This window comes from Procambarus clarkii, chromosome 27 (genome assembly GCF_040958095.1).
Source record: "Procambarus clarkii isolate CNS0578487 chromosome 27, FALCON_Pclarkii_2.0, whole genome shotgun sequence".
Lineage (NCBI taxonomy): Eukaryota > Metazoa > Arthropoda > Malacostraca > Decapoda > Cambaridae > Procambarus > Procambarus clarkii.
Genome location: NC_091176.1, coordinates 3,919,091 through 3,944,104, shown reverse-complemented (window position 1 = coordinate 3,944,104; position 25,014 = coordinate 3,919,091). Strand labels below are relative to the sequence as shown.

General features: G+C 40.5%; 2 protein-coding genes across 4 annotated transcripts in view; both read right to left on the bottom strand.

Moving 5' to 3' along the window:
- The window catches only part of LOC123762733 (uncharacterized), a 48,884-nt gene that overhangs the window by 10,438 nt on the left and 13,432 nt on the right, over nt 1-25,014 (bottom strand). The window contains exon 2 of the mRNA XM_045749463.2: nt 2,646-2,994. Coding sequence (XP_045605419.2) covers nt 2,646-2,973 — 328 coding nt within the window. The 5' untranslated portion in view covers nt 2,974-2,994. The remainder of the gene's footprint in view (nt 1-2,645; nt 2,995-25,014) is intronic.
- The window catches only part of LOC123762732 (uncharacterized), a 273,458-nt gene continuing 266,071 nt past the window's right edge, over nt 17,628-25,014 (bottom strand). For all 3 annotated transcript variants that reach the window (XM_069332254.1, XM_069332253.1, XM_069332255.1), the window contains one exon: nt 17,628-25,014. This exon is cut by the window's right edge and continues 715 nt beyond it. In XM_069332254.1, coding sequence (XP_069188355.1) covers nt 19,170-25,014 — 5,845 coding nt within the window. In that variant the 3' untranslated portion in view covers nt 17,628-19,169.

Here is a 25,014-nt window from a genome sequence, read left to right as displayed (position 1 = left end):
ACCACACACACACACACCTGGTCCACACCAGCAACCCTGAGCACCACACACACACACACCTGGTCCACACCAGCAACCCTGAGCACCACACACACACACACCTGGTCCACACCAGCAACCCTGAGCACCACACACACACACACACCTGGTCCACACCAGCAACCCTGAGCACCACACACACACACACCTGGTCCACACCAGCAACCCTGAGCACCACACACACACACACCTGGTCCACACCAGCAAGCCTGAGCACCACACACACACACACACCTGGTCCACACCAGCAAGCCTGAGCACCACACACACACACACACCTGGTCCACACCAGCAACCCTGAGCACCACACACACACACCTGGTCCACACCAGCAACCCTGAGCACCACACACACACACACCTGGTCCACACCAGCAACCCTGAGCACCACACACACACACACCTGGTCCACACCAGCAAGCCTGAGCACCACACACACACACACACCTGGTCCACACCAGCAAGCCTGAGCACCACACACACACACACACCTGGTCCACACCAGCAAGCCTGAGCACCATACACACACACACACACCTGGTCCACACCAGCAAACCTGAGCACCACACACACACACCCGGTCCACACCAGCAACCCTGAGCACCACACACACACACACCTGCAAACCTGAGCACCACACACACACACACCTGGTCCACACCAGCAACCCTGAGCACTACACACACACACACACCTGGTCCACACCAGCAAACCTGAGCACCACACACACACACACCCGGTCCACACCAGCAAGCCTGAGCACCATACACACACACACCTGGTCCACACCTGCAAACCTGAGCACCACACACACACACACCCGGTCCACACCTGCAAGCCTGAGCACCACACACACACACACACACACACACACACACACCTGGTCCACACCTGCAAGCCTGAGCACCACACACACACACACACCTGGTCCACACCTGCAAAAATGAGCACCACACATACACACACCTGGTCCACACCTGCAAACCTGAGCACCACACACACACCCGGTCCACACCTGCAAGCCTGAGCACCACACACACACACACCTGGTCCACACCTGCAAGCCTGAGCACCACACACACACACACCTGGTCCACACCTGCAAGCCTGAGCACCACACACACACACACCCGGTCCACACCTGCAAGCCTGAGCACCACACATACACACACCTGGTCCACACCTGCAAACCTGAGCACCACACACACACCTGGTCCACACCTGCAAACCTGAGCACCACACACACACACACCTGGTCCACACCAGCAACCCTGAGCACCACACACACACCCGGTCCACACCTGCAAGCCTGAGCACCACACACACACACACCTGGTCCACACCAGCAAGCCTGAGCACCATACACACACACACCTGGTCCACACCTGCAAACCTGAGCACCACACACACACACACCCGGTCCACACCTGCAAGCCTGAGCACCACACACACACACCTGGTCCACACCTGCAAGCCTGAGCACCACACACACACACACACACCTGGTCCACACCTGCAAAAATGAGCACCACACACACACACACCTGGTCCACACCTGCAAACCTGAGCACCACACACACACCCGGTCCACACCTGCAAGCCTGAGCACCACACACACACACACCTGGTCCACACCTGCAAGCCTGAGCACCACACACACACACACACACCTGGTCCACACCTGCAAGCCTGAGCACCACACACACACACACCCGGTCCACACCTGCAAGCCTGAGCAGCACACACACACACCTGGTCCACACCTGCAAGCCTGAGCACCACACATACACACACCCGGTCCACACCAGCAAGCCTGAGCACCACACACACACACACCTGGTCCACATCTGCAAACCTGAGCACCACACACACACACACCTGGTCCACACCTGCAAGCCTGAGCACCACACACACACACACACACACACACACACCCGGTCCACACCAGCAAGCTTGAGCACCACAAACACACCTGGTCCACACCTGCAAGCCTGAGCACCACAAACACACCTGGTCTACACCTGCAAGCCTGAGCACCACAAACACACCTGGTCCACACCTGCAAGCCTGAGCACCACACACACACACCCGGTCCACACCAGCAACCCTGAGCACCACACACACACACACCCGGTCCACACCAGCAACCCTGAGCACCACAAACACACCTGGTCCACACCTGCAAGCCTGAGCACCACAAACACACCTGGTCTACACCTGCAAGCCTGAGCACCACACACACACACACCCGGCCCACACCTGCAAGCCTGAGCACCACACACACACACACCTGGTCCACACCAGCAACCCTGAGCACCACACACAGAGTCAAGACAGCCACACCAACAGTGAAACAGCCCCATCAATAACCAATACATTACCAACAAACAAAACCTTACCCCCTAAATAAAAAAATATATAAAGATAAAATGCCACAATTTTCAAGTCGCAATACCTGCACAAACTGCCAGAAAGTCCAAACATGGAACACAGTACAAGAGAAACAAATGCTACCTGTGAGCGGCACGACTGCAAGTCCAACCATTCTTCGTCAGAACTACTCCCAACATCCTCCACAGTCAAGATGGCGGACCTATTTTGTGTTACCTGAACTCCCTTGGTTGTCGGAGGCCGGCGTCCACACGCTTGGCTTTTGATCCACCTGCCGAGGCTGCTTACGCCAGGACACACCATCCGCTCTTGGCCTTTGATCCACCTGTCGAGGCTGGCTACGCCGCGAAAGCTGATGGTTACTGGTGGGCTGGTCTACCTGGCGACGTTGGCTACGCCAGGAATTCCAATGGTCACTTGAGGTCTGGTAAACCTGCCGAGGTTGGCTACGCCAGGAGATTCCATGGTGACTTGTGAGCTGGTCTACCTCTCTAGGACGGCGACGCCCGCCCTCTCCTTCCTCACCTGGACCCTTTGTTGACATTTACTCAGCTCTATGACGGACCTGATGAAGTGAAAATGGTTTCCCATCTAATATTTAATTTAAATTAGATTAACAGATAACCCCCTAATATTTAACAATGCTGAAAAAACACCTGATAGGTGAATGCATGTCTGTTCAAAGTTCAATACCAGATGTTTGAGGCTTTACTTCAACATTTCAGGATGACACATGGGTGGTACAGAACTGTCATAGGCTGGTCTGGGTCGTCCCCAGTGACCTGCTTTAAGGACAATTAGCTATTCCAAATCCCAAGGACTCCTATGAAGTCTGCAATAGGATATATATATATATATATATATATATATATATATATATATATATATATATATATATATATATATATATATATATATGTCGTACCTAGTAGCCAGAACGCACTTCTCAGCCTACTATGAAAGACCATATTTGCCTAATAAGCCAAGTTTTCATGAATTAATTGTTTTTCGACTACCTAACCTACCTAACCTAACCTAACCTAACTTTTTCGGCTACCTAACCTAACCTAACCTAAAAAGATAGGTTAGGTTAGGTTAGGTAGGGTTGGTTAGGTTCGGCCATATATCTACGTTAATTTTAACTGCAATAAAAAATATTGACCTCATACATAATGAAATGGGTAGCTTTATCATTTCATAAGAAAAAAAATTGAGAAAATATAATAATTCAGGAAAACTTGGCTTATTAGGCAAATCGGGCCTTGCATAGTAGGCCGAGAAGTGCGTTCTGGCTACTAGGTACGACATATATATATATATATATATTGATAGCAGTCTTTCTTGTAAACATATGTTGTTGAATATGACCGAAAAGGTAAGATTAATAATTCTAACGCGAATTTTCTCAATATTTCTTATGTTTCTTTTCACTGTCGATGGTAATTGAAAAATCAATTCTCAAAAATTCATTTTTATTTCTAGTCTGATGCGACGCCTGAACGTGTTTCGTAATAAGTTATTACATTTTCAAAGACTTTAGTTTACATACACAATTGTAACCTGTAAACACACAAAATACATCCATACTTATACTCGCATTTGGGTGAGGTGATATGGTACAACAGTTTTGGGTGAGGTGATATGGTACAACAGTTTTGGGTGAGGTGATATGGTACAACAGTTTTGGGTGAGGTGATATGGTACAACAGTTTTGGGTGAGGTGATTGACATTTGCACATGATAGAACACGAACCAATGGGTATAAAAATATAAGCCCTGGTGATGCTCTGTTACTCCCTCATCTATCCTTATCTCAATTATGGTATTTGTGCTTGGGGTTCTACTACCCAAAATCACTTGCGTCCTCTAATTACCCGATACAAAGCTGCCGATAGAACAATATCTAACTCTGGCCCCAGACAGCACTCGGTACCCTTATTCAAATCTCTGAATATGTTAGATATTAAGTCACTGCACATCCTCTCTTGTGTACTCTATATATTAAAACTCTGAACTGTAATGTCAATTCTGACCTTAAAAGCTTCTTAGAAGGTTGTAACAGAACCCATGAGCACCACACCAGAAACAAATACAGTTTTGATATTCCAAGAGTATGACTTAATCAAACTAGAAATGCTCTACAAATCAAGGGACCCAGAATGTGGAATGACCTTCCCAACCATGTTAAAGACTGCACCTCTCTCAACCAGTTTAAGATGAAAACGAAGCACTACCTAATTAACTCCCTGTAACCTACCTTACCCCAAAATGTCAACCCATGTCTTCTATTTTTAAACAATGCTGTTTGTTGACCAACTTGTATATTGGCTATTTTCTACCATGTTCCCCCCTTTTTTATCTTTTTTTTTCCAACACAATTTATACTTTAAGCTCAATTACTATTAAGTTTTAGTCTAAGTGTTTTTGCCCACCTCACCTTGCCCGAAACACTATGCGTACTAGTGGCTTTAGGTATTGTATGTACTAGCTCTTATCTATAACTCCAACATTATGTTTGTAAATCAACTATGTATGTACTTTCTTGAATAAAATTTATTTTATTTATAAGAATGGAAGTAACTACAGAAGGCCTATTGGCCCATAGCATCAACACTTCCTCTTGCTGCTTCTATATTGGTTCGGAGTCTTGAAGTGGGTAAAATATAGTTGTGCATTAATTGGCTGTTGATTGTTGGTGTTGAATTTTTTATGTGTAGTGCCTCGCTGATGTCGAGTCTCCTGCTATCGCTGTATCTAACGATGATTTCTGTGTTGTTTGTTAAGATTTCTCTGGTGATGGTCTGGTTGTGAGAAAAGATTATATGTTCCTTGATGGAGCCCTGTTGTTTATGCTTTGTTAATTTCCTAGAAAGAGACGTTGTTGTCTTGCCTATATACTGAGATCTTTGAGGCTTATAGTCCCCAAGTGGGCATTTGATGGCATAGACGACGTTGGTTTCCTTCAAGGTGTTCTGCTTGGTGTCTGGAGAGTATTTCATGAGTAGGTTGGCCTTTTTTTGGTTTTATAGTAAATCGCCAATTGTATCTTCTGATTTTTATCTGTAGGGATAACGTTCCTATCAACAATATCTATCAGGACCCTTTCCTCCGTTTAATGAGCCGTCGAAAAGAAGTTCCTGTAAAATAGTCTAATAGGGGGTACATGTGTTAGTTGACTCTTCAGAGGTTGAATGGCATTTCACCTTTCTTTTTATGATGTCTTTAACAAAACCATTAGAGAGGCCGTTGTTGACTAGGACTTGCCTTACCCTACAGAGTTCTTCATCGACTTGCTTCCATCCTGAGCTGTGGCTGAGAGCACGGTCGACGTAAGCATTGACAACACTCCTTTTGTACCTGTCTGGGCAGTCGTTATTGGCATTGAGGCACATTCCTATGTTTGTTTCCTTAGTGTAGACTGCAGTGTGGAAGCCTCTGCTCCTTTCCGTGACTGTTACATCTAGAAAGGACAGCTTCCCATTCTTCTTCATCTCGTAAGTGAAACTCAACACAGAATTCCACTCAAATGCCTCCTTCAGCTCCTGCAGACGTCTGGCATCAGGTACCTGTGTAAAAATGTTGTCAACATACCTGCAGTATATGGCAGGTTTCAAGTCCATGTCAACTAAGTCCTTCTGCTCGATGGTACCCATATAGAAGTGCGCAAACAGGACACCTAGGGGAGAACCCATGGTGACCCCATCTACTTGCTTATACATGTGCCCATCAGGGCTCAAGAAGGGTGCCTCTTTAGTGCAGGCTTGGAATGGTTTCCTTAGTATGTTTTCTGGTATGTCAAGAGGAGTACAAGCCGGATCACGATACACTCTGTCCACTATCATCCCGATTGTTTCATCCACAGGAACGTTGGTAAACAAGTGATTCTACGTCCAACGAGGTTCTTATCCCTGTGGCCCGTGTTCCCTGCAGTAAGTCAACAAATTCCTTTGGAGACTTCAGGGTGAAAGCACAAGGCACATAAGGAGTCAGCAAGCCGTTGAGTCGCTTATCCTGTCTGTATGTGGGTGTGGAAGTGGGTTTCCAGGCGTGTGGGTCTTGACATTTCCATACGCATACCCAAGTTTGTATTCCCCAGGCTCACAAGCCTGGAAACCAACTTCGGCCAATCATCAGCCAGACACCCACACCCACATACAGACTGGCTAACTGATTCAACGGCCTGCTGACTCCTTATGTACCTTGTGCTTTCAGCTTAAAGTCTCCAAAGGAATTTGTTGACTTACTGCGGGGAACACGGGCCACAGGGATAAGAGCCTCGTTGGACGTAGAATCACTGTTTACCAACGTACCTGTGGATGAAACAATCGGGATGATAGCGGACAGAGTGTATCGTGATCCGGCTTGTACTCCTCTTGACATACCAGAAAACATACTAAGGAAGCTACTCCAAGCCTGCAATAAAGAGGCACCCTTCTTGAGCCCAGATGGGCACATGTATAAGCAAGTAGATGGGGTCGCCATGGGTTCTCCCCTAGGTGTCCTGTTTGCGCACTTCTATGTGGGTACCAATGAGCAAAAGGTCTTAGTTGACATGGACTTGAAACCCGCCATATACTGCAGGTACGTTTACGACATTTTTACACAAGTACCTGATGCCAGACGTCTGCAGAAGCTGAAGGAGGCATTTGAGCGGAATTCTGTGTTGAGTTTCACTTACGAGATGGAGAAGGATGGGAAGCTGTCCTTTCTAGATGTAACAGTCATAGAAAGGAGTGGAGGCTTCCACACTGCAGTCTACACTAAGGAAACAAACATAGGAATGTGCCTCAATGCCAATAGTGACTGCCCAGACAGGTACAAGAGGAGTGTTGTCAACACTTATGTCAACCATGCTCTTAGCCACAGCTCAGGATGGAAGCAAGTCGATGAAGAACTCTGTAGGGTATGGCAGGTCCTAGTCAACAACGGCTTCTCTAATGGTTTTATTGAAGACATCATAAAAAGAAAGGTGAAAAGCCATGCAACCTCTGAAGAGTCAACTAACACATGTACCCCCTATTAGACAATTTTACAGGAACTTCTTTTCGACGGCTCATAAAACGGAGGAAAGGGTCCTGAAAGATATTGTTGATAGGAACGTTATCCCAACAGACAAAAATCAGAAAATACAATTGAAAATTTACTATAAAGCCAAAAAAAAAACGGCCAATCTACTCATGAAAAACTCTCCAGACACCAAGCAGAACACCTTGAAGGAAACCAACGTCGTCAATGCCTTCAAATGCCCACTTGGGGACTATAAGCCCCAAAGAACTCAGTATATAGGCAAGACAACAAAGTCTCTTTCCAGGCGATTAACAATGCATAAACAACAGGGCTCCATCAAGGAACATATAATCTCTTCCCACAACCAGACTATCACCAGAGAAATCTTAACAAACAACACTGAAATCATCTTTAGATACAGCGATAAGCAGGCGGCTTGACATCTGCGAGGCACTCAAGAAGATAATCCAAATGCGAGTATAAGTATGGATGTATTTTGCGTGTTTACAGGTTACAGTTGTGCGTGTAAACTAAAGTCTTTGAAAATGTAATAAGTTATTACGAAATGCATTCAGGTGTCGCGTCAAACTAGAATTAAAAATGAATTTTGAGACTTGATTTTTCAATTACCATCGACGGTGAAAAGAAACATAAGAAATATTGAGAAAATTCGTGTTAGAATTATTTATCTTACCTTTTCGGTTATATTTAACATTATATATATATATATATATATATATATATATATATATATATATGTCGTACCTAATAGCCAGAACGCACTTCTCAGCCTACTATTCAAGGCCCGATTTGCCTAATAAGCCAAGTTTTCATGAATTAATGTTTTTTCGTCTACCTAACCTACCTAACCTAACCTAACCTAGCTTTTTTTGGCTACCTAACCTAACCTTACCTATAAATATAGGTTAGGTTAGGTTAGGTAGGGTTGGTTAGGTTCGGTCATATATCTACGTTAATTTTAACTCCAATAAAAAAAAATTGACCTCATACATAGAGAAAAGGGTTGCTTTATCATTTCATAAGAAAAAAATTATAGTAAATATATTAATTCAGGAAAACTAGGCTTATTAGGCAAATCGGGCCTTGAATAGTAGGCTGAGAAGTGAGTTCTGGCTACTAGGTACGACATATATATATATATATATATATATATATATATATATTGTGACGATAATCGCCTTCAAGAGATTGAGCCTGCTCTTCCCTCCAAAAATACGTCACTACAAATATATAAAACTACTATGAAAGAAATGTCCAACAACGACAACAACATCTCCAAGGTTTGCCAGAGCGCAAAACGTATGCAGCCAGGGACACCTGCTCAGCCTCAAACCGCCAAACTACCTGTCTTGTTGCCGGCTACTCGCTGATTGGCCGCCGGTCTGGCTGCAACTGCACTCCACCCCCCCATACTACTTGATGTCTGGGGCCGCCACGACCTCAGTCCTCAGAATATTCAGTGCTTTCATACGGTTAACACTTCTTCCAGGTAGACTGAGCTTTGGCTTAAGTGTACTAAGAGAGGTGATAGCTTAAAGCCAATATTCCCGCACCTCTCATTTTATTGTATATTGCACAGCTTGTTATTGCTCACTTGTCTTAACGTAACTTTTCATTTTGCCATTTAATTATTCTTATTATTTTGATTGATTGATTTTATTATACAAATTTGTATGTCCATTTTATTCATGTTTTGTTTATCTAACGTAATTAAAATTGCATTGTTAAAATTTACTTGTGTTTTGTGTGTCTTCTCCTTACCTTACCACAGACGAAGTTCCAGATTTTCTATTTTTTTTTAATTCTATGTGACGAGGCCATACCCCTAGCTTTGAACAGCCGAACACCAACGCGTTACCGTCACAATATATATATATATATATATATATATATATATATATATATATATATATATATATATATATATATATATATATATGTCGTACCTAGTAGCCAGAACTCACTTCTCAGCCTACTATTCAAGGCCCGATTTGCCTAATAAGCCAAGTTTTCCTGAATTAATATATTTACTATAATTTTTTTCTTATGAAATGATAAAGCAACCCTTTTCTCTATGTATGAGGTCAATTTTTTTTTTATTGGAGTTAAAATTAACGTAGATATATGACCGAACCTAACCAACCCTACCTTACCTAACCTAACCTAACCTATATTTATAGGTAAAGTTAGGTTAGGTAGCCAAAAAAAGCTAGGTTAGGTTAGGTTAGGTAGGTTAGGTAGACGAAAAAACATTAATTCATGAAAACTTGGCTTATTAGGCAAATCGGGCCTTGAATAGTAGGCTGAGAAGTGCGTTCTGGCTATTAGGTACGACATATATATATATATATATATATATATATATATATATATATATATATGTCGTACCTAGTAGCCAGAACGCACTTCTCGGCCTACTATGCAAGGCCCGATTTGACTAATAAGCAAAGTTTTCCTGAATTAATATATTTTCTCTAATTTTTTTCTTATGAAATGATAAAGCTACCCATTTCATTATGTATGAGGTCAATTTTTTTTTATTGGAGTTAAAATTAACGTAGATATATGGCCGAACCTAACCAACTCTACCTAACCTAACCTATCTTTATAGGTTAGGTTAGGTTAGGTAGCCGAAAAAGTTAGGTTAGGTTAGGTTAGGTAGGTTAGGTTGTCGAAAAACAATTCATGAAAACTTGGCTTATTAGGCAAATCGGGCCTTGCATAGTAGGCTGAGAAGTGCGTTCTGGCTATTAGGTACGACATATATATATATATATATATATATATATATATATATATATATATATATATATATATATATATATATATATATATATATATAAAGAGAGAGAGAGAGAGAGACAGAGAGAGAGGCTGATTGCACATTGCAAATCAAACACGCTTACAAATGGGCGGTCGACACATAGTTTACAGATGAAATTAACATTTTGGGAATGAAGTTTGACTCTTCAATGAAAATGAAGAGCTACATGCTTAATCTAGCCCAAAAGACAGCTAGGAAACTTACAGTCCTACGGTGCATCTCACACCTTCTTGACAGCTGGGGCTGCAAAACCTTATATGAAGCACAAGTTCACTACCATCTCCTGGATCGCCTGCCCTCCATCATTCATTAGACTTTTCGACAAAGTGGAGAACCGTACAAGAAGGCTCATCTCTAGTCTTGATAAAGTCTGGTGGAAATGGTCTGAACATCAAAGCCTACATCATCATCGTGACGTTGATGGACTTACGGTTATGTACAAGGCCAACATTCTCAAAGTTCCGCACTTGGCCCAACTCCATGGACAACCAATAGTTAGCACCCGTAACACTAGGCTCTCAACCTTCAACAGTCTCATGCTGGAGCTGCCATTTTCAAGAACATCACTCCATCAGTGATCATTCACTCCGAGGCTGACTCGCATCTGGAACATGTTCACTCAACAAGTTGATACACGGGAGATCAGGTCGACTGATCACATGAAAGTTCTGGCACAAAATTCCTAACGATGCATATAACAGGCTCGTGAAATAAACGAGTCTCTTGGAGACTCCTTATCATCCTTAAATGCTCTCAACTCTTTAAGACATAACTGTAACATGCTCGTGTCCGAAGCTAGACACAAATACAACAAAATTATTAAGGATGGTAACAGAGTCCATTTCATGTGGTCTCCATCTCATGTTGGCCTCCGAATGCATGATAGAGCTGATAAGTTAGCCAAAGAATCTGCCTTTAAAGGAGCCGTTGAGTGTAACCTTGGATTGTGAATGAGCAATCTGAGAGCAGCAGTACACCGAGAACTTAAACAAGATCTTGTAGATCTGAGGCAAAGTGAAATTGACACCAGTAATTCCATCTATCATCATACTATCATGCAAGAGGAGCCGCACATCTATGGATCATCCAATAAAATCAGCAGACTTCTAGATGTTACTACTGCTCGGCTTAGACTCGGTTACAAGTATCTCTGGGAATTCTCATTATCTGCCGATGTAGACCTGACCAAATGTAAACTGTATCAACAAAATTATTCGCACACCCTCCGTCACTATGTGATGGAGTACGAAAAGATACGTGAATTTAGAGACAATTCTATAACCAATGTTCCAGCGATGTGTCAATATTTCATTCAAAATGATCTGCTACCAAAAATTTTATCCAAATATCCCCAGTTTGCTAACTGTAGGTAGTAACTAAGTGATTGTAACCTATCCACCGCTGCCCACTGGATGGGGGGGGCGGTGTGCAGGACAAACATATCAATTGTGACACTAACTCTCCACATATGTCAGTTGCTTAATTTAGAACCTGTACTTGAGGTCGATCTCGAACCCATTGTTGATGTGACGACTTATATTGAATTTTGTAACTAGCTCATCAAGATTGTAACTTGCTTAGCTAAATGAATTGTGGGGTTCAGTCCCTGAGCCCATTATGTGCGTCTGTAACCCTTTCCACTACCGCCCACAAGATGGGTATGGGGTGCATAATAAATGAACTAAACTAACTATCTTGAGATGATTTCGGGGCTTTTTAGTGTCCCCGCGGCCCGGTCCTCGACCAGGCCTCCACCCCCGGGAAGCAGCCCGTGACAGCTGACTAACACCCAGGTACCTATTTTATTGCTAGGTAACAGGGGCATAGGGTGAAAGAAACTCTGCCCATTGTTTCTCGCCGGCGCCTGGGATCGAACCCAAGATCACAAGTCCAGCGTGCTGTCCGCTCGGCTCCCAACTAGGAGAAGGTTGTAACTGAGCTGAGGTAGAATTACAGCTCTTGCTTGTAGTTTCACCAATTCCAAATTGATCTTAAACACACACATGAAATCCCGACCTCACCATACATCCCAGGGTAACATCTCAACAGTTCTCCCAGCTCACTCAATACCCAATGTTTCATTGGCATCCATCCCCATTATTTCCCTGTTGCTTTACCTGTCTGATTACTTCACCATACTCTACTGGGGGAGCCGGTCGGCCGAGCGGACAGCACGCGGGACTTGTGATCCTGTGGTCCTGGGTTCGATCCCAGGCGCCGGCGAGAAACAATGGGCAAAGTTTCTTTCACCCTATGCCCCTGTTACCTAGCAGTAAAATAGGTATCTGGGTGTTAGTCAGCTGGCACGGCCTGCTTCCTGGGGGTGGAAGTCTGGTCGAGGACCGGGCCGCAGGGACACTAAAGCCCCGAAATCATCTCAAGATAACCTCAAGATATACCCAACTTCACCTCTCTCACATGTGCATTTAAGATAAATTTGCCCCTTGTGTATTCCTTCCTTACCTGAAGATGATCCAGAGTGGAACAATATTGTATAAAATGTATTGTATAATGTATTGTACAAAAAGAATTCCTTTCAAAAATCATTAAAATTTCTTTACAATGAATTTTGGTAACTTGACTCATCATCTTTTTTTTTTTTTTTTTTTTTTTTTTTGAGATATATACAAGAGTTGTTACATTCTTGTAGAGCCACTAGTACGCGTAGCGTTTCGGGCAGGTCCCTGGAATACGATCCCCGCCGCGAAGAATCGTTGTTACAACCAAGTACACATTTTACTGTTGAGTTAAACAGAGGCTACAGTTAAGGATTTGCGCCCAGTAAATCCTCCCCGGCCAGGATACGAACCCATGACATAGCGCTCGCGGAACGCCAGGCGAGTGTCTTACCACTACACCACGGAGACTGCTAAATATCCCCAGAGTGAGAAAAAAGTTAGGAGCACAGGAAGTTTATGCTATAAGATCAACAACGTCAGCAATGCGATCATATTTAAGCAAATATGCTTAAAGGAATGTCTGCCGCCCACGTATACACATCAATACATATTATAATTCATTGTGGGACTCCAGGTTCAGCCTTGACGACCAGCGGACGTCTGGACGCTCCCTGGGAGCCGCCGGATCACCTTATGTTTCTCTAGTTTATTAATTTATATATTTGAATTTATTTATTTATATATATACATGAAGGTATATTGGGTTTATGAGAGTACATAGTATTGATGTTTTTACATTCTTGTAAAGCTACTAACACGCATAGCGTTTCGGGCGGGTCCTTAATCTAACACATAATTTTAAGTAGGTAATTTGTAGCATAATTGAGAAAGGTTTACAGATGCATTGTAAGAAAACTTGAAGAAAATTAGTAGGTATATTTTAGTCAAATTTGAGGATAATCGACTGGTACAATGTAGCATAATTTGAGGATTATTTTTAGGTACAATTTACGTACAACGTAGCAACCATGATATAAGGTGATGGCAGTGTTTACAACGGTGAAGTTATATGGCTTAGGCACATATGTCGGGGTAGTACACGACACACTGCGAGTGTGAAGCATTAGGTAGAAATCTATGATGAAATTAGGTACTTTTTGGTGTTATTTTTGAATAAGGCGTAGGTTGGACAGCTTTTTAATTTGTTGGGGAGTGAGTTCCATAGACTAGGTCACTTAATTTGCATAGAGTGTTTACACAGATTTAGTTTGACTCTGGGGATATCAAAGATATATATATATTTCTAGTGTGGTGATAATGGGCTCTATTACATCTGTCTAAGGAGCGTTTCAGGTCAGGGTTTGCATTTAGGAACAAGGTTTTGAACATGTAGATGGAATAAGAGAATGTGTGGAGATTATGTTTAGCATGTTGAGGGATTTATACAGTGGGGCTGAGTGTTGTCTGAAACCAGAGTTTGTTATTGTCCTGATAACAGATTTTTGCTGGGTGATGATGGGCTTGAGGTAGTTTCCAGTGGTTGAACCCCATGCACAGATACCATATGTAAGATAGGGGTAGATTAGCACGTAGTATAATGAGAGGAGACCAGAGTTTGGAACTTAATATCTGATTTTAGAAAAAATACTAACCGTTTTTCAGACTTTTTTGTGTTGTATGTGGGTGCTGAAGTTGAGTCTCTTCTCTAAGTGTAGGCTAAGGAACTTTCCATCCTTTATATTGCTGATGTTAACATTGTGTATCAGAAGCTGAATTGCATTTGTTGATTTGCTTCCAAATAAGATGTAGTAGATTTTTTCTATGTTTAGTGTGAGTTTGTTGGTTGACATCCATAAGTGGACTTTTTGTAATTCGTTCTTTACAACATTATTTAATATGAGTGGGTTGGGGTCTGAGTAGATGAGGGTAGCATCATCAGCAAACAATATAGGTTTAAGAATGTTAAGAGACACTAGGCAGATCATTGATGTATATAAGAAATAGGAGAGGTCCTAGGATGCTGCCCTGTGGCACCCCTACAGTTAATGGTAGAGTGGGAGAGGTTATGTCATTGATGGCTACACACTGGTGTCTGTCACTAAGATAGGATCGGATATAGTTCAGGACAAGGCCTCGGATTCCATAATGGTGGAGTTTAAGAGGTAGTTATGGTTAACAGAATCAAAAGCCTTTCTTAGGTTAATGAAGAGTCCAATTGGGAACTAATTTTTGTCAAGGGCTGTGTATATGATATCAAGCAGACTAATAATTGCATCGTTGGTAGTTTTTTTGAGAGCGGAAGCCAAACTGACAAACTTAGTATGTTGAATTTTACGAGATAGAAGTAGAGCTGTTTATAAATAATTTTTTCAAATATTTTTGATAGTATTGATAGATTTGATATTGGTCTGTAATTGCTTATGTCTGTTCTATCGCCTCCTTTATGAAAAGGCATTACTCGTGTTTTTTTTAAGGATATCAGGGAATATATGACACTAGAGATTTGTTGAATAGCAGAGCTATTTGCTACAAAGCTATTTTGGGTTATGATACTACTGTTTGGATGGTGTGGGTAATGCCCCTCCTCAGTTCTGAAGGCAACCCGTCTCCAAACCAAGTCCATTCTATCCAGCGGTCGACCCCAAAGACACATTCATCAATTTTAACATTCTGTTCATTCCAAATAGAACTTTTCTCAAATATGCATTAATATTATTATATATTAGTTTATTGTGCAAATTTAGGCACTGGTTAGGTTTGGTGTTTAGGTTCTGTTGGCGATTATTTGTATTTGTAGTACGTGGGTGAAGCATTTATAGCATTGTTGTTTGAACCAAAATCGTCAGTGAAGCACTTGTTCCGGAAGTGTTCGGACGTCATCAGTTGTGAGTCGTGTGTAAACAGTTTTTCATTCATAAACAGGAGGTTTGGCGGGTGCATGGAATGGACTTTGGCCTTTGTTTAGAGGACGGGCTGTATAAGCGACATTCATTTCACTATTAGGCTTCATGATTAACTCTTCATGGGTGCGCCGCGACGCATCCAACCCCATGATTGTCATCGCCCATAAATCAACATAATTCATTGTGTTGAGGGGACAAGAAGCCAGGGCATATTCATACACGCTTAAAGAGGGTAAAACGGAGAAGTTTGAATGGTTTCAAGTTATATTGTAAAGCAGTTCTCTCAATAATTCGTTTTAGTTGCCACAAATGTCCCTAGTGGCAACTAAGCCACTAGGGTGGAAGCACAGTACTATACCCACTCTGCCAGCACTAGCATATAAGTATTGTGCAGTCTCCGTGGTGTAGTGGTAAGACACTCGCCCGGCGTTCCGCGAGCGCTATGTCATGGGTTCGTATCCTGGCCGGGGAGGATTTACTGGGCGCAATTCCTTAACTGTAGCCTCTGTTTAACGCAACAGTAAAATGTGTACTTGGATGAAAAAACGATTCTTCGCGGCAGGGGATCGTATTCCAGGGACCATAGGATTAAGGACTTGCCCGAAACGCTACGCGTACTAGTGGCTGTACAAGAATGTAACAACTCTTGTATATATCTCAAAAAAAAAAAAAAAAAAAAAAAAGGAAAATTTTGAGGCCTAAATGCCCACTACACTTGTAGAGACATGAAAAGTGTCATTATAAGGGTCCCAGTATAATAATAATAATAATAATAATAATAATTTTTATTTAGGTAAGGTACATACATAAAGAGATTTACAAAGTTTGTTGGCTTTATAGATAGAGCTAGTACATACAATGCCTAAAGCCACTATTACGCAAAGCGTTTCGGGCAGAGAGCCCAAATAGGTTCGTTCTTGACTCTCAATCAGAAATTCCAGGTTTGAATCTAGGGTGGGACAGTATTGGTTGGGAACGATTTCTATCACCTAATACATCTGTTCACCTAGCAGAATATAGGTACCCCAGGAGTTAGTCAGTCTTGTTGTGGGGCTGCATCCTGGGAAGGACCTTGATTTAAGCCTAACATGTACTGTATGTATACAGTGGCTGCCTGTTCCCAGACACAATTAATTAAAATTATTATATACATTGGCTGCCTGTCCTCCAACACAATAAATTATTATTATAAATTTTATTGAAAGGACAAAATCTCTGTCAAACAACATGGCATCCTGGCGACGCAGACACCAGAGTGTTTACTAAAACACTTTAGATATTCCAAGACTCATCATACACCACTTTAACTTGTCATCTGTCAAACAACATGGCATCCTGGCGACGCAGACACCCGAGTGTTTACTAAAACACTTTAGATATTCCAAGACTCATCATACACCACTTTAACTTGTCAATGTGTCATCTATTGTATAAATAAAATATTATTATACAAATGCCATACCTAACTTAGTTTGAAAGCTTCAGATTATGGCACAATTGTGCTTAAAAGTTTCTGGACTATGTACTGTACACTGTAAACCAAGAAGTTTACCTCTTGGTAAATACAGTAAATTGCCTAATACCTGAACCTTATCTTATGCACTTTACAGAACATTAGTTATGAATTTTCCAGTTATTATGAATGTAAATAAAGCAATAAAACATTATATAAGTAGCTGTTTTGTGTATGATAGGTCTGCAGTTTCCTTAATTCTTATGTTCTTAAATGCTGTGCCTACTGTAAACAAGAGTGTAAGGATGGAGTATTGCTACTGGTAGAACACAATGTGAATAAAGTAATATAGTAATGTGCATTACACAAGTTCAATAGCCTACACACAGCTGTTTGACCTCTGTATACAATTATTACTAAATGCTGAAGCACTTCAATATTTTATTTCTTATTTACAGGTGACAATAAATGTAATCCGGTTTTGATCAAATTAAAAAAGGTATACTGTACTTAATCAACATATCCAAATGGCCCAAACAGTTTCCTGTATCAATGTAACCACTCAACATGTATCAGGAAATAAATACAAAATTTTATGTTCAAAATTATACAATTTATTGATGCTTCGAATAGGCTATGTAACAATTCACCCATGAAATACACTTCAGGCATTAACCAATATTTTCTTTAATACCTGTATTGATGTGTGTTGAATAAATTCAACTGGAACAGCAACCAGAGAAGAATTTATAAATTGGTTCATTTACCAGTAGTATCAAAAAAAAAAAAAAAAAAATATATATATATATATATATATATAAAAAGACACTCAACTTATGTTAGTTCATGTGTACAATTCTAATTTACAAAAAAAAAAAAAAAAAAAAAAAAAAAAAAAAAAAATGAACTAGTTATACTTACTTTCAATGTTGTCTCTTCAACAGCCTAGCTTCAATCCTTATAATGCTTCTCTCAGTCAACATAAATTGTGTGGCATTTATATATATAATAATTTAACAATACTACATATTCATTACATGAGTTATCGTGCTTATCACAGCATACATGCCCTCTAATAGTGTTAAAAAAATACAATTCTAAAACCTTTGAATCAGTATTAATATGGGCTTCCAATAAATCTTGCATCAGTTTTAAGTAAACCTTGTCAAGACATACATGAAGTCACTGGGTCACTATACACTGTCAACCTTACTTGTTACTCAGTAATTATATTGACTTGTAAAGCCATTCTTCACACAGTGAGCAGCTCTCGTCCTGTAACTACTCCAAGGTAATTAAAATGACATAAAAGTCGAGATATCCTTACATGCATTACATTATGGTGTGTCTACAGTACATCCTGCACAGCCGCATGCATATATGAAAACTATATTAGAAATTTAAAAAAAATAAATACAATACCCGCTAGTTTTAAAATCACAGAAACATGATATATGAAGAAACGCAGTACTTCACACTTTCTATTTTAATTAGTATAGTAAAGTTTTATGCAGATATTAAATGTCCCAGAACATACTGAATACAACAATTTGCTATATACATAAACTACCATAATCTGAATTCCCCTTCTTGTACATAATAATTAAAGTAAGCTGAGCTTAGAAGTTAGGGGTTTTTATACACACCAACAATGCAACATTATCACGTATACCATTCTAGATAAATCAATATTATGTATTACAAGAGATGGGGTGAGGGATATCTGCAGTCATGATAGCCTAATATTTCTTCATTTCATTACACAAACAAATGAAGATTCAACTGGGGTGATCCCAGGTGTATAAATAAAATATACACCTAGTAATTACTTGTTCACTGTCGTGGCACATTCTAACATGATGACCCTCCTTACCCTTTCCTAAGGGCACTGGCATGATCATTCTACCAAGTGAAATGTGTGAAATAAAGAAATATTTTAACTGTTATAGTTAAGTATAGTCAGTACTTCAGCAGATATCATTGTATAGTATGATCAAGTATAGTCAGTATTTCAGCAGATATCATCTTAGATGTGCATTTATCAAAGGAATTATTTATGTACAGTAATGTGATACACCCTAAACATTGTCTTAAAAATTCTATCACTATCCTTGTAACATGAACTTGTATAGATTACATAAATCCGCCATGCACTCTCCGAAGGTGACCATAACACTCACTTTCTGTGTTAAAGACTGCCAAACAGATCCAGCATAAGCATTTCTTACATCCTAAACATAGCATTTTGTTACACCCTTCAATCTTCTCAATGGGTGTAGAGCAGTTTGGACAAATTTTTCTGTTATTAATATCCTTCATCAACCATGCACCCAAACTATCATCTTCATTCATCTTCTTGTACATGATACAAGTGAGGCCATCATGATAATTAACATGACAACTTGAGCAAACTTTGACATTACATTCCGGGCAAAAGAATGGGACTCCACCTTCTCGTATCCTATACACAATGGGACAATCTGGAGTAGTGCAATAGTGGAAATCATTTTTGTGCTGAGCCACATATGAATTAAGAGAGGCATTCACAAGCTTAGCTAATGTAATGTGTCCCTGACGTGAAAGATTTACAAAGTCTCTCCACACAAACTTTGACGAGCATCCCTCATTTCCACACACTATAGGGAAGTCTTTGCTGGTGATGGCTGTATCTACTTGGAGTTTGATGCATTCCTTGCAATAAGCATGACCACAACATTCCAGCCTGAAGAGGTCCTTACTTTCAACTGGACAGAAGCAAGTTACACAGTCAGGGTCATCGTCACTTGAGGTAATCACTCCACTACCTGTCAGACTTGTCATAACTGCGTCCACTATATCAACTGCCTCATTAATGGCCTTATCTGATCCCATTAGTCTTACTCGATGGTTCCTAAGGTCTAGATTAACAGTTGTTAGCTTTGCTGTTGTCTGCATACCATATAAATCTGTTCCATATTTAAGCATAAGTGCTTTCATGACTCCTGAAGGCTTCCCGGTGCCTTTTAAATCAATATATTTTATAGTACCTTGAGAGAGTTGCTGTAGATATTCATCAACATCAGCCTTTGCATTCATTCTGCTTCTTAATGACCCATGGATGGAAAGTGCCATTACCCTATCATCAGTTATTAAGAGAGCTCCTGTGTCATTCATGATAGTTTGAAGCCTTTTCCTACCCTCACGTGTAAACAGTAATCTCACTTGATCATTGTTCTCACAGTCAATAATATCCCCCCTGATGATCACCTGAATACGTTTTCTAGCTTGAGCAAGGGCATTAACACTCTCAGTGTGGAATTCCACAGACACATTCTCACTCTTCAAATATTTCACTTTTATTTTTACTTCTTTACTTTCATTCTCAATATCTTTAATTTCTTCCTTTACTGCATCCCCACTTATCTTAAATATATCCTTACGAATGAATAAAGAACTGTGAATATCAACCTTCACTGAAACTCTTTCATTGCATATATAAAATTCCTTATTCATCTCATCACATGCAGTATATCCCACATCTAAATTGTTAAACATACAAAATGCTATGAAGTTAATATCCTTTTCTGATCGTGGCTCTCTTACCTCTAAGCTAAATGTACCAGGCTGCGCAAATTCTTCAATTTTTCGAAGAAGGGTCCTCTTGGCGATACTAAACCTTTCTTTATCCAGGCCCACATTTTTTCTAATCACATTAACTCTCACTATGCTTTTAACAGGATCAATATTCAGAGCGTCAGCAAATGCTTGACGTAAAACATCTTCTGTCACTAAATGGTTAAATTTTATAACATATATACTCTGAGGAGACTTCTTAGCAACATTTAGCATTGCTGTAGAACCTCCAACACTCAACACACGTAGTCTACAGGCTGCCATGAAATCTTCAACATTGGCAAACTCTACAAACCCATACCCTCTAGAACGCCGTCTACACCACTGAATCTTTGTCCTTAACCCACAAATTCCATGTGCTGGGAGACGTACATTTGGACGTGCACACAATTCAGGTTCATCCTTTGTCCCATTGACAGCCTCGACAGCAGATTCAGTTTTCCCAAAAGTGATTTGTCCCCAAATAGTTGAGGATTTTTGCTTTCGGTAATATTTTTTACATTCTTTTATCTCTCCATACTGACCAAATTTTATTAATACATCTTCCTTTGACAGATCATCTATGGTTTCTAAAGAACAGAATATTTTTACTATTTTAAACTCTTCTGGCATGAAAACATTAACAATACTACCTCCAGCTCCAATGACAGTCCTTACAGATATATCCATTGACATGGAACCAATACGCTCTTCGCTTTCTTCCAATTGAAAATTTGCTCTGTGAGGAGCAAGAACCTGAGACAGACTATCAGCAAGACATTCCTTATTTTTCTCATTTGATAATACTTTCAACTCGCCCTTATCCCAATCAGCTTCAACTACAACAAACGAGTTTGGAAATTTTTCTGAGAGTGTTGTTTCAAGGTTCCTCATGTTAACATAGCGAGGGCCAACAAACTCCCTGAACATCTGGGGGCCAACATATTCTTGGCATGCTACAGTGATACGCTTTTTCTTGGCTTCTTCAATCTGCAAATGAAGCCAACCCTCTTCTATTCCTTTTAACACCAAGGATTCAGGGATTGGTGTAGTTTGCATTGCAAAATCTCTGGATGTTCTCATAACCTGATCAAATACAATCCACTCTGACTGACTCCCGAGTGATACTAAAGCTGAAGACGGATGAACCTCAACCCTCTGGTCTGTGGACACAATGCTGTACCCTGCCTTTGCATGTCCAAGATAATGACTCAAATTTCTATTCAAAGCCTTAAATAGAAGACCCACCAGCAAATTATCTAATTTTTCTGGTCTGCCAAAGGAAAATTTAAGGTCAACTTTCATTTCTTTCTTTAGTGTATGCAACACTTCGTTAGTTGTTTCACGGACACTTTTTATTGCCTTTCCATTGATGGAATAACTGAAACACCATTTTCCCTTATCTTTTTCTGGTACCTTGTGCCATTCTCTAAACACAGATAACAGAGTAAGTTGATCACCACCTTCATGACAAAACCTAATTTTATGTCTGTCTGCTTTTTCTTTTTCTTCGTTACTTCCCGCTCTGTAAAATAGTGAGCTAGTTCCACTTGCTGCTGCTATAATAACTGCTTCCAGTCCAGCTCCAACTTGAACAGCTTCATAAACAAAAGCGCCATACTTTGGGTCAAACGGCATTTTAGCAATCCACTTTCCTCGATCAGTTATCTTTTCCTCTGACACTGCACCTATGTGCACTAGTGATGCAAATGCTTCTTCCATGGCAGGAATGGAAGGGGACATGATATAATCAAATTTCAAGGGATCCACACCCAGTTCCATTAGTTTTAGCATAGCATGACCAATATGAACTTTCATTATTTCAGGAAGTGAATCAACATTCATCTTTTTAAAATCATCTTCTGTATACAGCCTAAAACATTTTCCAGGACCTAGTCGTCCTGCACGACCCTGCCTTTGTTTAGCTGAACTCTGTGTCACCATGCTTACCGCAAGGGTACTCATCTTGCGAACTGGATCAAACTTCATTTCTTTCCCTAGGCCAGTATCTATAACATACTTAATTCCAGGAATAGTGACTGAAGTTTCTGCACAATTTGTGGCAAAGACAATTTTCCTCTTGCCTCCGGATACGGGGTCAAAGACCTTTTGTTGTTCATCCCCTTGTAACCGTCCATGTAATTGAAGAGTAACATAATTTAATGGTTTACCTTTCATTAAATCCCGAAAACGTTCACAGCACTTCTCAGTTTCTAATGGGGATGTCAAAAAGACCAATATGTCTCCTTCATCCTCCTTCTCATGAACTTCAATGGCCTTTACAACAGCTTCCTCTTGGTAATTACCAAAGGATTCAGCTCCCACTACTGGTTCCTTCCATTCTACTTCCACAGGGAACATTCTTCCTGACACAAAAAGAACAGGGCACTCTACAAAATACCTAACAAAGACTTCTGGATTAATGGTGGCTGAAGTGATTACAAGACGAAGATCCGGTCGATCTTTCAGACATTCTTTGATCATTCCAAGTAACAGATCAGTATAAATGCTCCGTTCATGAGCTTCATCTATAATGATGCAGGAAAATGCACTAAGCTTTCGATCTTGTAAACACTCATTCAGTAGGATGTGATCTGTCATATATAAAATTTTTGTTGAATTTGTTTTCTTTGTCTGCATTCCTACTTTGTAACCAACAACCTGACCAACTGCTGTTCCTAGTTCTTTAGCAACATGTACGGCCAAGCTAGTTGCAGCAATCTTACGAGGTTGCGTGCACGCAATTATTCCATTACTGGCTAAGCCTCCTTGAAAAAAATATTGTGCAATTTGGGTGCTCTTTCCTGATCCTGTTTCACCAATTATAACTGATACTTGATTGTTTTTGACGATTTCAAGAATATCTGAGCGTCTTGCATAAATAGGAAAAGCATTCGAAAGTCTATTACATTCAATTGCTAAATTGAGTCTAGTTTCTTTAGCAATTTTCTCAAAATTTAAAGATTCCTTTGCTTTAGTAAGTTCACGTACGGCATATTCTACTTGCTTAAGAAATTCCTCTCTTTGTAGTTCTAGTTCTTTAGCCTTATCCTCCAAGGCACATCCTTCAATGCGTTGTGCTTTAAATTGTTCAAAAGACATAAACTTGGATTTTACACTCTGTATCTTTTCTAGGCGAGACTTAACATCTGATAACTTATCATAATGCTCTACAAGAGCAGACTCTGATTTCCATGTAATTTGCTGCATGTTTTGCTCAAAAGATATCTCAATATCACGTTGCTTTTTCATTACAAGTCCTCTTACTTCTTGTAAGGTATCAAAGCAAAGAATTTTTGTTTGAGAATAATGGTTTCCTTTTGCAAGTTCTGCTTTTAAGTGTTCTGCTGAACGCTTACTCTTGCACTGCAACGTTACAATGGTGTTCTTTGTGTCCTGCTCAATGGTTTTGTTTATCATAGTAAACTCTAGTCCTGGAGGCAACCGATTTTTAATATACTCTAATATATCTATATTTCCTTCTATTGCTTCAGCAAATTTCACATATAGCTCTGTAGTTTTGCTATGCACACGATTGGGTCTACAATTTTCTTTCTTAGATCTACCTACCATTCCAATGAAATTAATATTTTTATCTTTAGATGTGTCATTAGCTGACATACTCAAAATACGACCCCTCTCCTGAGATGACATTAATGACCTCTGCTCTCCTTGTCTAGCCAACACGCTTGAATTTTGCGATCTTTCTCTGGATAACGCATGTGATCCATGCAAGCATTCACTAGTTGACACAAGTGGACTTTGTGCACTTTCTTTGGGAAAAATACTTTGATTCTGAACATTTTTACTTTTACTTGTTATCTGATTCTGTGGTCTTTCATCTCTAAACAGGTTTGGATTCTGTGATCTATCATCCATAAACATGTTTGGATTCTGTGGTCTATCATCCCTAAACATATTTGGATTCTGTGGTCTATCATCCCTAAACATGTTTGGATTCTGTGGTCTATCATCCCTAAACATGTTTGGATTCTGTGGTCTATCATCCCTAAACATGTTTGGATTCTGTGGTCTATCATTCCTAAACATGTTTGGATTCTGTGGTCTATCATCCCTAAACATGTTTGGATTCTGTGGTCTTTCATCCCTAAACATGTTTGGATTCTGTGGTCTTTCATCCCTAAACATGTTTGGATTCTGTGGTCTTTCATCCCTAAGCATGTTTGGATTCTGTGGTCCTTCATCCCTTAACAGGTTTGGATTCTGTGGTCTTTGATCCCTTAACAGGTTTGGATTCTGTGGTCTTTGATCCCTTAACAGGTTTGGATTCTGTGGTCTTTGATCCCTTAACAGGTTTGGATTCTGTGGTCTTTCATTCCTACACAGGTTTCGATTCTGTAGTCTTTCATTCCTACACAGGTTTGGA